At 40.5% G+C, this 17,661-nt stretch overlaps 1 protein-coding gene across 1 annotated transcript in view; it reads right to left on the bottom strand.

Annotated features, from left to right (window-relative positions):
• Positions 1 to 17,661, bottom strand: part of LOC136840252 (mitogen-activated protein kinase kinase kinase 7-like) — a 388,562-nt gene that overhangs the window by 329,160 nt on the left and 41,741 nt on the right. Inside the window, 1 exon segment of the mRNA XM_067106882.1 lies at positions 11,992 to 12,134. Within this exon segment, the coding sequence (XP_066962983.1) occupies positions 11,992 to 12,134 (143 nt within the window).

Genomic DNA, 17,661 nt, shown 5'->3' with positions numbered 1-17,661 from the left:
TCCGAGATATGCCCTTGCCCTGGGTGCAATACAAGAAAAATTCGACCAAATAATTTTGTTACCTACACATCACGTAAATAACTAAAACCAAACTATTAAAAACAACTACTGATGGGTACTGCAGGTACACAGTACCCCCAGGCTTCCCATAACTAGATCACCTAAAACCAAGGTGAGGAGATAGAGAAATAGAAGATATATTCCTATCCTTCCTAACCAAGTACCAAGCCAGCCACGGAGAACGGACCTAATGAACTGCAGTTTTCATAAGTATAGTGGAGAACAACAGATTGCGTTTAAATGCCAGAGAAGTGGCGACTGCCCTGACTTTGTGGGCTTTAACTTTCAATAAGGGTAATTCCTCTTCCTGAATACCATGTGGGATTCAGAGATTACTTCTCTAACAAAGGAGGACAACTCATTCTTGGACATAGAACGAGATGGGTTCTCTACGGAACATCAGAGGTCACAAGCAGGCCCTCTGATGTTCTTAGTTCTTCCAAGGTAACACTTTAAGAGCTCTGACCGGACATAGAATTCTCTCCTGGTCTGTCAAGCCAAGGATACTTGTTAGGTTCTTGACAGATAATGAATGGGGCCAGGGATTGGATGGGGTTTCATTCCTAATGAAAATGCAGATCACATCCCCTTGTGAAAAGCCAACTTGTTTGTCCAAGGCTTGTAATTCATTAATTCTTTTGGCTGTGGCCAAGGCAACTGAAAAGGGGATCTTCCTTGTCAAGTCTCTCAGGGATGATGAGTGAAGCGGCTCGAAGGGAGGGCCTGAGAGCCAACAAAGTACGACATCCAAGTTCCAAGGCACAGAAGTCGGTTTGTCATCTTTCAAAGTATCAAAAGATTTAAATAAGTCACTAATATCATGACTTATTGCAAGATCCAGGCCTCTGTGCCTATAGACTGAATTAAGCATGGATCTATAGTTCTCGGGAAGACTTCAGGAAGATTAAAAAGTCGGCTATTAGTACTAGTGGTTTCAGAAGACGAGATACCGCGTCTTTGACACCAGCTGCGGAAAACTGACCACTTAGCCTGGTAGACGTTGGAGGAGGGTTGCCGCCTACAGGAGGCAATAGCCTTTGCAGTTGCTTTTGGAAATCCTTTTGATCTGACAAGCTTCCTGACAGTCTCAAACCTGTCAGAGAGATAGTGGGTGAACCTTGATGAAAGTGGAGGAAATGAGGTTGCCTGAAAAGATTTCGACGCTGTGATAGGAGTCTTGGTAAGCCCACCAACATTCTGAGAAGGTCTGGGGACCATTCCCTCTGTGGCCAAAACGAGGCCATGAGCGTCATTGAAGAGTTGCTGTGAGGCTGAAACTTGTTGATGACTTCCTTCACCATGCTGAATGGTGGGAAGGCATACACATCCAGGTTGGACCAGTCCTCGAGCATTGCATTTGTTGCCCATGCCAGAGGGTCTGGGACTGGCGAGCAATACAGGGGAAGGCAGTGATTTTTTGACCTCACAGACAGGTCTATTGACAGCTTCCCCCACTGTTTCCACAGGCCGATGGTGCATACCTGCGGATTCAGTGTACATTCCATCGGTAGGACCTGTTTGCGACGACTCAACTTTTCCGAGAGGACGTTCATTTTGCACTGAATGAATAAGGTGATGATCTGGGTGTGGTTGTTCTGGGCCCAAATGAGAGATCTTTGGCCGTTTGGCACAAGAGAGAAAGTGTGTGCCTTTCTGATTCTTGGTGTAGGCTAACGCTGTCATGTTGTCTGAGTGGATCATGACCATCTTGTCGCACATCACTAAAGTGAAATATCGGAGGGCCAGGTGTACTGCTTTCAGCTCCCTCACATTGATGTGGAGCTTCCTTTCTTCCTGTGACCACGTCCCTGCAACTTCCAAATCCTGCAGATGACACAACACTTGCATCAACACTACTAGCACTCATCTGATCCATCAGGATCTTAACTGAAGCCCCAAGCTGGGTCATGGTATCCACTAGAACGTTAAAAGTTCTTATCTACCCGGGCTTCAAGGCTGGCTAAGGCACTGGGCTTGGAAGGTAGGGAGCCACATAATGGAGTTAACAGCACAGTAAGAGGGCTTGGAATAGGGGGAAAGGTAGCCACAGGTGCTGAAGATACAGGTACTTCAGGAGAATGAGACAACCTAACTTCGGCTTTAGCAGACGCCTTTCTCTCTGTCTTTTTTGCAGTCTTGCTAAATGAGAATTCAAAGTTTTCCATCTCCCGATCCCATTCCTACACTCGTCACAATTAAGGTCAGGAGAACAAGTTTGTCCTCTACAAGAACCACAAACTGTATGTGTCGTATTTAGCAGATGTCAGTCTAGTCTTGCAGCCCTTGCTGCAATACCTAATACTATGGTCACTAGAGTCTGACAAAATTCAGTCACAATTGGGATACTAGCTAAGCTAAAATAGATTTGTGCTACCAAAATAAACAGTGTACTTCACCAAAAGTTTGCGATGCCTGCAACCAACCGGTGAAAATCAAACCAAAACAAAAGCTACCCAACAACTGATGTTCAGTCAACGAACGGCAGGAACGAATTGAGCTCCTGAGCCAGGTTGTACCTATTCTTCCCTGAAAGTGGGCAGGGTGAGTTACCTACACCAGAACACTAGAGCGCTACCGCAAAATTTAAAAACTTATGCTGCCGTGAAAAGTAGGAACTAATAGCTATGTAATTACCTGGTAAGTTACTTACATAAAAAGTGAATGTTTGTATGTCAGTACGCTATAGAAATCCGAACAGCTTGACTGATCTGGACAAAATTTGGCATGTGGCCATCAATTGACCCAACTTAGATAATAGGGTAGGTTCCAAACCCGTAACCCTTCCCCTTCCCTTTGTAACTAATGTGGCAATTGTTTGATCGATCTGGACAAAATTTGGCACACGGCCATCATTTGACCCAATTAAGATACTGTAAAAGGGTAGGTTTCAAACCCAGACCTCATTCCTTTGCAACTTATGTGGTAACCATTTGACCAATCTAGACAAAATTTGTCACCTGGCCATCATTTGACTCAACATAATAAGGTAGGTTTCAAATTCATACCCTCTTCCCCTTCTCTTTGTAACTTATGTGGTAACCGTTTGACCAATCTAGACAAAATTTGGCACGTGGCCACCATTTGACCCAACTTAGATAATAGGGTAAGTTTCAAACCTGCATCCTCTTCCCCTTTCCTTTGTAACTATTGTGGTAATCACTTGACCGATCTAGACAAAATTTGGCACATGGCCACCATTTGACCCAATTAAGATAATAGCATAGGTTTCAAACCCATACCCGTTCCCTTTGTAACTTATGTGGTAACTGTTTGACTGATCTCGACAAAATTTGGCACATAGCCATCATTTGACCCAACTTACATAATATGGTAGGTTTCAAACCTGTACCCACTTTCCCTTGTAACTAATGTGGTAACCGCTTGACCAATCTAGACAAAATTTGGCACATGGCCACCATTTGACCTAATTAAGATAATAGGGTAGGTTTCAAACCCATACCCCTTCCCCCTACCCTTTGTAACTTATGTGGTAACCGTTTGACCGATCTAGACAAAATTTGGCATGTGGCCATTACTTGACCTAATTTAGATGATAAGGTAGGTTTCAAACACACCTCCTTCCCCTCCCTCTTCCCCCTTCCCTTTGTAACGTATGTGGTAACTGCTTGACTATCTAGACAAAATTTGGCACATGGACATCAATTGACCCAACTTAGATACTAGGGTAGGTTTCAAACCAGTACCCCTTCCCGTTTCCCCATGACCGTTCCCTTTGTAACTTATGGGGTAGCCGCTTGACCAATCTAGAAAAAATTTGGCACATGGCCGTCATTTAACCCAACTTAGATAATAGGGTAGGTTTCTAACCTGTAACCCCTCCCCCTTACCTTTGTAATTAATGTGGTAATTGTTTGACTGATCTTGACAAAATCTGGCACATGGCCATCACCACGCCTAACTTAGATAGCAGGGTAGGTTTCAAATTTGTACCCCCTTCCCTTTGTAACTTATGTGGTACATAAACTCTATGGGTTTATCATACCCAATTATACGTACTTGATACCATAGAAATATATTACTGAAAATGCTTTTCTTTCCTGTAATTAATAATTCTGTATCAAGGTTTATGTTTAGGTTTACTTGGGGGTGTGTGTAGATTTAGCAGAGGAGTGTTTAAGTTTTACTGGGGTGGGGGTGTATTTAGGTTTAGTGGGGTAAATGGAGCAGTCACCAAAGTAATATCTACATAAAATGGACAGTCACCACAGTAATACCTGGATAAAATGGATGGCCACCACAGTAATACCTGCATAAAAGGGACAGTCAACACAGTAATCCTTGGATAAAATGGACAGGCAGTACAGTAATACCTGAGTAAATGGGACAGCCACCACAGCAAAAACTTAATAAATGGGACAGTCAGCACAGTAATACCACCTGGATAAAAGGGACAGTCAGCACAGTAATACCACCTGGATAAAAGGGACAGTCAGCACAGTAATACCTGGACAAATAAGGCAGTTGCCACAATAATATTTGGATAAAATGGACAGTCACCACAGTAATTACCTACATAAATTGGACAGTCACCACAGTAATACCTGGATAAAAGGGACAGTCACCACTATAATACCTGGATAAAAGGGACAGTCACCACAGTAATCCTTAGATAAAATGGACAGGCAATACAGTAATACCTGGATAAATGGGTCAGTCACCACAGTAATACCACCTGGATAAAAGAAACAGTCAGCAAAGTAATACCTGGATAAATGGGACAGGCACCACAGAAATAACTGAATAAATGGTAAGGGACAGTCAGCACAGTAATACTTGGATAAATGGGACAGCCATCACAGTAATACCTGGATAAATGGGACAGTCGCCACAGTAATATTTGGATAAAATGGACAGTCACCACAGTAATACCTGGATAAAAGGGACAGACAGAACAATAATACCTGGAAAAATAGCCAGTCATCACAGTAATACCTGGATAACAAGGACAGTCAGCACAGTAATCCTTGGATAAAATGGACAGGCAGTGCAATAATACCTGGATAAAAGAGACAGTCACCTGGAAGTGAAAGGAAGTGAGGATGCTGAGGCAAAAATTACAAAGGAGAAAACCTCTAAGAAAGGTAAGGAGTTACAAGTAAGAGTAAGGGAGTACCCACCATGGATGAGGATAGTATGAGTGAGGTGAATGAAAGCGATGAGGAAGAGAAAAATAAGAAAAGAGAGGGGAAAGAAGAAGAGAACATGAAAGGGGAGAGATGTGAGGAAAGAGGAGTAGAGTTCCTTGATATGGAGGGATAGCCCGGACTTGGAAGTTGAGAATGACTGGAGGAGCAAAATTGGTAGTAGCAATAGTGAGAACAGTGGGGAAGAGGTGAAAGAGGCCAAAACGATGTTCCTGAGGGAGGTTCCCCGAATTGAGAAATTTTGCATCGGGAAAGGAGGACACATGTGAGTTATTTGATGAGTATGAGAAGTATTGTAGGCAAAAATATGACGAGAACGATAGTGTGTGGATGAAGCAGCTGGGAGAGTTCTTAGGAGGGCAATTGAAGATGTGTTGTAGAAGTATGTATGAGGGTGAACCAGGGTATGAGTCCATGAAGGCTAGATTGATTAGGAAGGTGAAGAGAATGAAGGGAAGTGCTGTACATGCAAGAAGGGTGATAGGTTTGAAGAGTCCATGATGAAAGCCAGAGAGGAAGTGGGCTTATATGCCCATAGGTTAGAAGCTTTGGCCAGGAGGAAGTATGGGGAGGAAGGAATTGAGAAAATGAACACCTCATGCAGAAGTTCTTGGCCACCATTCCAGAGAAGATGAGGGTAATTTTGAATGAGAAGAAAAAAGATCAGAAGCAGTGGTCGGGGAAGAGTTTAAATTGGGAGGATGTTTTAGAGATCCTAGAAGACCTAAGAGTAGATGATGATGAACCAAAGGAGATGTACTTTGGGTCTGAGATGGTAAATGGAAGGACATATAAGGACGCTTTGGTGAGTGAGGAGATAGGTGCGGTGTGAGCCTTGTTGGAGGAGTGTAAGAGAGACTGGGTGGAAAGAGGAAGAAAGAATGTGCAAGTGAATGTGGGGAATAATGGGAAAAGGAGTTGGAACTGAAGCCAAGAGAGGCTTACAAGTAGGAGTGTAAGTACAGTGAATGGGAATGTGAGGGGAAGTCAGATGGGAAAGAGTAGTAGTGATAAGGAGTGTTACAAGTTTAGAAGGACTGGGCAGGTGAAAGCGGATTAAAGATGGGTCAATGGTGAGTGTTTCAGCTGTGGAAAGGGAGGGCATATGTTGGTGAACTGTCCGCAAGTAAAAGAGTTGAAGTGTTTCGGCTGTGGAAAGATGGAGCATCGAGTGAGAGACTGCCAGAGTGGAAGAAGAGTAGGAGTAAGTGGAAGTCATTGTGGAAACTGTGGAATGAGTGGGCATTTTGCCAGTGCACGTAAGAACCCTCGGAGTAAGTGTGAAGGATGTGGAATGGAAGGTCATGTGAGGGAAGTCTGCCATAGCAAACCCCAACCCCAGGGGAACTAAGTGTGAAGGGAGTTTACCATGGTGAGTCCACTGGTATGGAAGGGACAGATGTGTTGCATGTGAAAGAAGGGTTTGTAAGTGGGAATGTCTGTTTTGGGGAATCAGTAGAATGTTGTTTGTGTGTTAGAGCAGAATGTGGTGTTATTGAAAACGTTGATTGATCTATACTGGTTGTAGCAGAAATGTGGTTTTCAGAAAGGCACATGAGAAAATAAAAGAAAATGTAGCACGGAGGGAGGAATGTGCTGGATATGTAACAGGGATTGGAGGATTGGAGGTAAAGGTGTGTGCAAGGTTTGTGGAGTTGGTTATGGTTGCAGGAGTAAGGTTGGAGGAGGATGATTCTTATGTTATGGATAGAGTGAATGAGAGGTATGATATGTTGTTGGGGTATGCATTTATGAAGAAAAACAGGATAAAAGTTGTACCCAGACCGAGAAATGATAGAGATATGAATGGGGAGTGAAATGAGTGTGAAGTTGTATGTGGAGGAGGATGGACAAGTAAGTTTGAAGATGGTTTCTGGAGTGGAGGTGTATGTGAGGGAGGATGTAAAATTGCCATGAGATTAGGGGAGTGTGTGGAGTGTGAAAGTGGGATGGAGAATGAATGTTGGGGTCGAAGCGGAAAGTTTGGGTGATATGTTCGTGCTGGATGGCAGCTGTGTGTGTTATGAGATAAGGCGGGTCGCACGTGTTTGATGGAATTATGGATGTAAAGGATCCGAAGGTGTGTGTAAAGGTGTGTGAGGATTTTCAAAAAGAAAAGGTGGAGAGGCATACATCTGGGTGATAGACTGGGAAGTTTAAGAAGTGTGGTTGACTTGAGTAATGATAAACACGTTAAGGGATGTGATGTAATGACTGAAGGGGAAAAGTCAGAGGAGTGGTGTAAAGAAAGCTTAGGGAAAAGGTGAGATTGAATGAGAAGTTGAGTGAGAAAGAGAAAGAGCAGGTGTGTGAGTTGTTGTGGGAAAGAAAGGGTGTGTTGAGTCAAGGTGATTGGACTCTGGGATAGCTAGGTTGCTTAAGTTCTGTATTCGACTGACGGAAGACACGTCGATTTACCAAAGACCCCGACATTTCACGGCTCGGTAACGCGAGAGACTGAAGAACAGTGTGAAGAATTAGAAAGGACAGGAGTGATTGAACCCAGTAAGAGTGCTTGGAATAGTCCACCTGTGCCGGTAAGAAAGCCTGACGGGAGACTGTGGATGTGTACCGATTATCAGAGAGTAAATGAAGTGACAGTGAAAGAAAGATTACTTGTGTGTGTGGTGTCTGAATGTGTGTACAGTATGCATGGGATGAAAGTGTTTAGCAAGATGGATCTGGTAAGGGGGTATTATCAGATGCCAGCAGCTGAACATTGTAGGCTGATAACTGCTTTCTTGACTACGAAAAACCAGTAACAGTTCTGCAATCTCAGTTTTGATTGGCTAATGCCCCAGTACATTTCAGAGAGCGATGAATGTGATACGGAGTGGTTTTCCCCATGAAAATGTGTTGGTGTTTCTTGACGACATTTTGGTGAAAAGTTAGACTGCAGAAGAGCACAACAGATTGGTGTGAGCAGTGCTGAAGAAGTTAGAGGAAGTTGGAGGGTGAAAGTCAAGGTGAGTAATGCAAGTGGTTCATGGAGGAGATGGAGTTTTTAGGCCATAAGGTGAGCGAGTCTGGGGTACGAAAGGCAGAAAAGTTTGTAGAAAAAGTGAGAAGTTTCCCTCGACCCAGGACTGTGCGAGAGTTGCCTGGATTTTTGGGATTGATCTAGTTTGGAAGGAAGTTTGTGGAAAATTGTTCAGGGAATGCAAAGCCATTGTCAGAAAGGACAGGCTGTAAGAAGAGTACAGTTGTGAGGTGGGATGAAAGGATGGTGAAAGTGTTTGAGAAATTGAAAGAAATGGTGAAGGATGCAACGTTGGCTTACCCTGACTATAGTGTGGATGTAAGTAAGTTAGAAGTGCATACGGATGCAAGTGGAGTGTCGATGGGTGGATGTTTGATGCAGAAGCAGGCAGTGAATAGAACTTAAAGAAATAGAGTGATAGCGTATGTAAGTAAGGCGTTTAGTTCAGCAGAACGAAAATATTCTACTACTAAGTGAGAATTGGCGGCGATTTTGTGTGAAAGCATTGCAACCATTTTTGTACGGAGTGAGGTATGGGGTGTGTACGGACCATAAACCCCTAGTGTATCTGCAGAAAATGAAGGGAGTGGATGCTAGAATTGCACGAACAGTAGAGGATTTGAGTGACTGATTGTGTGGTAGAATATATCCCACGTAAAGGGAATGTGATTGCAGACACTGATGTCCAGACTACCTGGGGAAGGGAAAGAAGAGAAAATGAAAGACATAAGACCAGAGTATCTGGTGACTCCATGTCTGAGAGTATGTGGTATGGATTGAGTGATTTGGTAAGTGAAAGTTTGATGGTGTAGGTGCCTAGAGGTGTGAATGAACTGAGGGTGGAGGTGACTGAGGAAGTTTGCAAGAGGACTAGATGTTTTGGAGTGTCAAATGTGGAGTGGTATCGGCAGAGTCTGAGAGCTATGATGTGTCCTGGAGTAGCCCCATTTCAGGAGGTTTTTATGGTGGTGAGTAAGAAAAGGAGAGTGAAGAAATAGAAGATATAAATTGGGGAGATAAACAGCTAGTGCTGGTGGAATGCAAGAGAAGGTCTAAATGGAGAAGTAAAAAAAGTAAGGGAATGTTTGCTAATTGTTTGGAGAGAGTACGCATGATGGGTTGTTTGATTTTGAGGGGTTTGAGAAGTCAGAAAACATGAGGAGTGAAAATACCCTTGCAGTGTTGTTTGGTGGTAGTGTTCATGAGGGTGTAATTGATTTTGAGGGATTTGAGAAGGATGTAGAAGTGAACTTGGTGAGTTCAAGGAATGCAGAAGATATGCAAGAGTTGGATGGACTGGAAAAAACACGGAGTAGCGAGAAAGATGGTACATACAGTGTGTGTGAATTTCCTTTGAGTGAAAGTGTTGAGAGAGTGAGTGTGGGGGTGAACGTGAGTGAGAAAGAGTTAGCAGTCCTGGAGAGCTTGCGCCAGAGCATAACGTAAATAAATGAGAGTATAGAAGAGATGATAGAAGCCATTTCAGGTGTTAGTGGGGTTGAAGCAGATGTAAGTCTCAAGAGTTTGAATGAGGTTGGTGTGAATGGTTCGGAACCAAGGCTAGGTGAGTCTAGTGCAGTTGCAGCAGAAGTGAGTGAAGAAGTGGTGAATGAGAGGCCATGGACCCGAAGTCAAGGTCTAGTTCCAGAGTACGAATGGTATGAATGGGTAGTGAGAAAGGGATTTTGAGGGAAAAAAAAAAAGAAAAAAAAGAAATGAGATTTCCTTTATTTCAGTAAGGGGGGAGTGTGGTGGCATCTGGAAAGTGGGTTTGTGTGACTGAATTTTTATTTTTGCCATTATGGTTAGTTTGTATGTACGTTTTTCTTTGTAAATGCTTGATGTCTGTAAGTTTTATATTTTTATTTTTTTTACTTGCAGTTTGCTTGAGAGAGATATGGTTAAGATACGCTCCGCTCCCCTTCACCTGAACTGTGTGAGCCTGCAGATGTAACCTTAAGCACAGAGCAAGAGGTCTATAAAAGCACAAGGTTACTCTGAGGGAAGAGACTATTAGAAAAGCAGTTCCAAACAGGGGAAGGGATAAGGTAGAGGAGTGAGAACATAAGAAGAGAACATGAAGCTGCCAGATTGCAGAAACAAAAAACACTTGGTCAGGCTGCTGTTGAGAGCCCATCAAACTTTTGTTTGATGGGCTCTTGGTTCAATTGGAAGCCTTAAGTATAGCATGTGGAAAAGGAGAAATCACCTCAAACATGGTGTCAGGAAAAGAGCAAAACTGAGAAGTCTGAGGTGAATCAAGGAAGTGAAAAGGTTACTGGAGAAGTTGATGTTGACAGTGAAAAGCTATGAAAGTAAAGAATATAGCATTGGCTTTCCTGATTTATTGACAGCAAGGATTAATTGATTCTTTGAAAACCATCACAGGTCATTGTAGATTAAGACTGATTAATTAGGTTAAGGTATTTTTTAAAGGTCGTTGTACACTACGATTTATTAATTAGGTTCAGGTTCTTTTTGGTGGTTGTTGTAGATTAAGATTGATGAATTAGGTTCAGGTTCGTTTTGGTGGTCGTTGTAGATTAAGATTGATGAATTAGGTTAAGGTTCTTTTTGGCAGTCATTGTAGATTAAGATTGCTGAATTAGGTTAAGGTGTTTTGATCGTCGTTGTAGATTAAGACTGATGAATTAGGTCAAGGTTCTTTTTGATGGTCATAGATTAAGACTGATGAATTAGCTCAAGGTTCTTTTTGATGGTTATTGTAGTATTAACATTTATGAATTAGGTTAAGGTTCTTTTGATAGCTGTTGTAGTATTAAGGTTAATAAATTAGGATAGGTGGATAAGAGTTTTCTTTAACCTCTAAATCTGTTCCCATCATCCTGTACCAACTGTGTCAAAGAGAAAGCCCTTACCTAATCACTGCCATTTGTAATACATAATTATCTCATGATTTCTTGCAGAGGCCCTGATAATGGTCTGCAGAACACTAACTGGGAATCACTCTTAGACTGAAATTCAACTAGGGAGTTAGGAGATAAAAGCACTTGGATAACAAAGAAACAATGAGGATACATGTATATGGGAAACTCTGCAAGTCCAGGTAACAACCTTACTAAGAGAGAGAGAATGAAATTTTAGGCTATGATACCACTACTTCCAAACTGAGCAAAAATTAAATACTAAGAGTGATAAAGCAAAAATTAAATACTAAGAGTGATAAAGCATCAAATTAATGAATTATAAATTAAACATCTAATTTATTGCCATTTCAAAAGGGAGCCTACAGCTATTCGGAAGCAAGAACACTTATCCCACTGACCTTACAATAACTCTATGCCTGGGGGGTACCCTGATCAGAACAAATTTCCTAATTTTGCATCAAATGAAAGATTTACTCAAACAATCATTCACAGGGAGCTTAACACTACTGTATGTATACCACCTTTCCTCAGAAAATAGTTGCAATATCTTGGCGATAAGTCACCACAAAGGGAAAAAAGTTTTGGAGCCAATAAATGCTTGTTTACACAAGCACAGGCCTAATAGTAATCCCTCTGATAGTCGCTGTGCCTGGGTAAAGAGCCTTCCTACCCTAGTCCTTTTATACTTTAATCACTGTGCCAATAGGCACTTTTTCTGGTCTGGCCAGCTATGAGGGAATTATTGATATTAGCTGATCTGTCTTGTGGAGCATGGTGGGACGATAAGGGTAACTCCTTTGAGGATGAAACAGTGGCTATGACATAACAAAATTCCTTCATTCACAATATAAAAATTTATTAAAAGCCAGTGAAAAATTGAACAGAACACTAAACAAACCTTCAAAAACCTCAGGAGCCATCCAAGCTGCTGATCCCCGGTTGTCAGACATTATGGTACTCAGTTCACATGCAGTTCCAAAATCACAGAGTTTCAGGACTTTTGCACCTTTGGTTAGGAGAAGATTTGGAGGCTTAAGGTCCCTGAAAATAATAATAATACAGTAATAATAATAACTATACAGTATAATAATAATACAGTAATAATAACAATAATGAGTCTGTTATAGCAAAACCCATCGCTCTTTGCAGCTAAGCCCCCGCCCACTGCCTACATCACGACCATTCCTTGAACCTGATTGGTTGGCAATGGTTTCAAAAAGTTGGTTAATCTGTGGTTCTTTTCATCTTCATTAATTTAGCAAATGTGGTTTTACCGAACTAAAATAATATCTGCTGATTACCAAAATGAAACATTAAATTATCCCCTGAAATAAATTCATAATACACATCTCCCTAAAAATGTAAAAAAAAAATGGGAAAATATGAATGAAGTCAGGAGTGTTCCGCGATGCTGCAAAGTTGTTTTCCGTAAGTGAGGTTCACCTGACCATGGAGGTGAAACAGGGAATGTCTGCGTTCAAATCAGTGCACTTGAATCACAGGAAAATGATAACAGTCTGATATTGACAAGCATGTTCACCATTTTAAATTAAAACACAAAGACTGTCTCAGGGCTATGCAGATTGGTATTTTATATTGATTTTAGGAAATTTTACTACATTTTAATATTCATAAAATCAATTTCACTGCAATCATTTACACATTCAGTGGGATGATAAGCAGTGACTGCACTCTACAAAACCAGAATACTGTATGCCTATGTTTAACTTAAAGTTACAGTATGATAGGCTATACACGTCATACTGGATATAATTTGCTGAGAATTTTCTTCAAGGACATTGTCTTCTTTCGAATAACAGGATCATAAAAAATGACGTAGACCTATACTGTCCTATGTCTTTTTGTCGGTTTACGCAGCTTATTACATTTTGGATTATAGGCCTATCTTATATTCAGCCGTTTTATTGTGGTTCTTGTTGTGATTATTCTTGTTTTTGTTGTTGCTTTTATGGTGCTTGTAGTGCCTTTGAAAACTTTTCATATGCTGACCTAACATTTCATAAAATGCTAGTGTAAAGAATTCTCTACCTACTACAGTACTGTTAGTTGAAATTTAGTCATTTGTTTTAATTAAAAGTAATTGAGATCTTTATGAATAGTCTATGCTAGAATATTCTCCTAACAACAGTGAGAGAGAGAGAGAGAGAGAGAGAGAGAGAGAGAGAGAGAGAGAGAGAGAGAGAGAGAGAGAGAGAGAGAGAGAGAGAGAGAGAGAGAGAATTTACTGACTCTTATGTATCCTTTGTCCAACAGGGTAATATACATGAATGCCCCAAAAATCAAATGATTCATGGGCTACTCGATAGTTGTGTGTAAAGCCGAGAGAGCCCTGTGATTGGTCTGTGTGTGCCATCGATTACATGCTCACAAATTTTACTTTTATTCTCTGTGGTATAAGTGGCTTTACATTTGCTATGGCCATTGAAGCACGCACACATGTATGTGTATATGCACATGCTTATACTTGTACTGTACACGTCAACATATGCATTATATATCGTGGGATTGGAGCTACTATACTGTATTAATTACAAGCTACTCTATTTCGAACAGATAGGGGTAGAAAAGTATTTATAATAAGAACCTGGGGTGTAGGCCTATGCTTTGTCATTGTCTCAAAATTTAAGAATTTGACATTTAGGCCTATGCCCTGTCATTGCCTCAAAATATAAGAAATTGACGTGTAGGCCTATGCCCTGTCATTGCCTCAAAATATGAGCTTGATATGCAGGCCTAATCTCACAATGATATTAACATTTGACATGCAGGATCGCTTATGTAGTCCAACATCAATTAAAAAAAAAAAGCAAGATGCTTGTGTATTTAGGTTGCACATGATCAAACGAAAAAAAAAGATGCACAAACAAAATGATCCAAGATCTTCATAATGATATTATATAACTTAATGTATCTTTTTATTGGAGATATCAATTGCAGACTTCACAATTCTGGGAACTCAAGTCCGTGGTGTCATCATTCATGCCCAGAGATCAACATTACCAAACGGAGTCAAACCCGTACTGGTAATCATATGGACTGTTAATTAGTGTGACATCATTCCCCTTTCAAGAGCTAGCCAATCACTGGCATGCAGTGGGCTGGGCTTAGCTGCAAAGAGCAGTGGATTTTGCTATGATCCCATTCCTATGTAATACCCAATTCACTTTAGTCTAATGAGTAGGTTCAAATCCCACCTAGAGTCTCTTCATTTGAATTCAATGTTTACAAGAATGAGCGTATCCAAAAGTGTAAATAGAGGCATTAAGAGGGCTTTGTTGGTTAAAATAAATTCAATTTGTCTTAACATACAAACGAATTCCAAGAAGTCTTTCATATTGCTTAACTTTTGGAGCAACTTTGTTTGGTTACTGAAGCTTGGTAACCAGTCAGTTAATTAGCAGTGGGTGGGCCACGGGGTGAAAGTACACCCATTCACTTAGCTGTCAGTCCTTACTTTTTCATTCAGTAGCAAGGATGCAGGGATGGTTATGAAGTGCGTGTATGGTAAAAGACTTTTTTTCAGATTTACGAAACTTGAAATATATCTTTAAGAATTGTGCTCTGTTCCTACGAGGATAAAAACTCTCGTCTTTTCTATGTAGACACTCCTCAGATGGGGGGGTATTGTCCAAGAGCATGATAGTAGTTGCTCCTACCACCTTGAATTGCCATCTTCTCAATCATGTATGTGAGCATGAGAAGGGTGATTTCTGCAACCTATACTGTACAGCCTACTTGAGGCTGATGGGGCCCTGTGTCCAATTTTGGTTTGAGAGAACTGCACTCTACCATTCAGACCTTAATCCACATGTGGACCTAAACAGTAAGTTCTCTGACTTCCTCTAGTGCAACTGCTTCATGGCAAATCTCTTCCACTGCACAGGAGGCCAAGAACACAGTCACGGCAAGGGTTAGTCACATTACAATCATTCAATCTGCAACTACTACAAGTTGAATGGGGGTCAGTCTCAAAGGAAGCCATATAATGCGAGCAAGGATAGGAGCTTACACAAGGACATTTTCTGAGGCTTATGGGAACTTTTAGCTGGGTTTTGGGATTGCATGATAAAAACCAAAACACACGCACTCCAAACACATACTGATCACAAAAAAAAACGATAGACAAAGGCAAAAACAACCGGCTATGGAGAGGAAGGAGAGAAATAAACAACCTCTCTCAATGGTGGTAAGAAGAAAACTGAGACTTCACGGGGTTGACATCAGATTGCTGGCCGCTTCCCATCTCATCTCCGTGACAGATGCCAGATGCCAGATGCCACCAACTCCTTGCATAAACAGTTCTTGTTTTTATTTCTACTAGTTTCCAGCTAGCACCAGAAGATTTATCCTAATGTTAAGACCCAGGTTTGTTCCACGTATGAACAACAGTAAGTTTTGCTATTCAATGGAACTCATGAAGATTTGCAAAGTACTGAGCAGCCACAAGTCCTAAGGAAGTGTCACAGAACTTGTGGGTGACAATCTTGTGGTCAGAGGTGGTAGTGGTGGTATCAAACACCTCCCCTTACATATGTGTTACTGAGAATTTCCTCATCAAGGTGATGATGGGCAATGCTCTCAACCAGGTAATAAGATAAATTCAACTACCAAACAGCTCATAAACAAGCTGGATCACTTCATGAATCCAGAACACAGCAGTCTCATTTTTCTGCCTGATGGTAATAAATAAAAGTCACCACATTCCAATCTACGATGCTCATGAATACAGTGATAGTACACTAAAGCCTCAAATTAACAAACCCCAATATAGCACAATTTGAGATTCTAGGACAGGTGTGCTTTTACTGCTTTCATCTCGGGGTGATATGTTTCATAGTTTCAGATGATTAACTATCTGGTATACTTTAAAACAATAGCTCCTAACCATGATAGTGATAAAATACTTCAAGAAGTAAGATTAAAAGTATCTGCAATTAGTTAATAAAACTTTATTGGATTGAGAGTAGTTTTAATCCTGCTTGTATGTAACATCAAAAGGACATTTTATAATCTCCAAAGAGCAAAAATAAGCTTTATAATTATTGTAAATGTATGGGAGAGTAAAGCTTCTAGATGAAGTAATAAGAAATTCTTATGCTATGAAAAGCCAGATTTTTAAACTGCTATTTACAACTGACATAAACAGCCAAGTTCTATTAGTGCATGGAATAGGGCAACTCAAGTCCCCACAGTTGTGCATCATAAATTTCAATGCTATCTCAGATTACTGAATTTCATCAGAAAAAATATACATTTAAGGTGTATAGTACTTTATTCTCCAAAGAGACATTTAACCAGCTTTTGGTCTTTGAATCACACACACACACAAAACATATACAAGCCCATATCTAATATGGTGTGTATGTGTTTACACACTAAGTTGGTACCTCAACTTGTTGGACAGTTGGGGGGGGGTCTGCCCTCATAATAAGTATCAAAATCCTTTAAGTAATGAAGATTTACATGCAGCCTATATAATACTCTGCAGCCAACTCACATAGCTTATAATAGACAGCAATTCAATACAAACTACTAACAGCCTATCATGACTATCATTCAGTTTAAATTATTAATTTGCTTTTAATTCAATTTCACAGATACTCTGTAAACTTAATTGCTTCTGAAAATCCATACAATACAGTACTGTACAGAACTGACTAACAAATAGGACACACAGAAAACACAGAACTCACACAATCCATAAAAAAATATGACTATACGCAATTTTTGTTCCATTTTACATATGCTATGAAACATGAAGTGATCTCTCTCTCTCTCTCTCTCTCTTTAAAGTAGAGTATTTTTACTGACAGTTACTTAAAGTAGTACAGTAATGACTGCAGGTACAGTACTGACTGCTGTAATGTAATTTTGAGTAAACCACATACTTCTATGTGTTTGCACACTGCATACACATACATATATATATGCCCACAAACAAACTTAAAAATATACTTAAGTAACACTGTATCAAGTACACTACTGAAAACATGAAATATATAAGATGTCAATAAAAAATACCAGAGAAAGGGGAGATGTGCAAGTGCATACACTGTGTTTCATAATGGGATGCTTGAGAGTGCATAGACATGCACACATAACACACTAAAAAATAATTACATACAGCACAAAATCCTACCCTGAATATGAAAAAATGTAAACAATAGTGCATTCAATATAATATACACCATTCAAAATACCAACCTGTATTAGATAACGTACAGTAAATTTAATTAATCTTACCTTAAAGACAGTGATGTGAAGCATATTGAGGCCCAAATGCAGTTGTGGTAAGTCTGCACATTTTAGTCCAAATCAGAATTGATTTCAGGTGGTATATAATAGACAACAGTAATACCTCCAGACTTATTCCAGACTTGGGTATTCAAAAGATATCCTTCTCTGTCTGACTGGAGTTCAGGTGACTAAACTGTTGAGCAAATACCACAGGTCCTAAGGAAAAGGTGTCAAAGGACTTGTAGGCAATAACCCTCAGGAAGAATGAGGTAAAAGTAGTCTGTCTATGCCAGACCCATACCATCATTCT

The sequence above is a fragment of the Macrobrachium rosenbergii genome, chromosome 7, assembly GCF_040412425.1.
Source record: "Macrobrachium rosenbergii isolate ZJJX-2024 chromosome 7, ASM4041242v1, whole genome shotgun sequence".
Classification (NCBI taxonomy): domain Eukaryota; kingdom Metazoa; phylum Arthropoda; class Malacostraca; order Decapoda; family Palaemonidae; genus Macrobrachium; species Macrobrachium rosenbergii.
The sequence above is the reverse complement of the archived record's forward strand: the minus strand, read 5'-3'. Positions and strand labels throughout refer to the sequence as shown.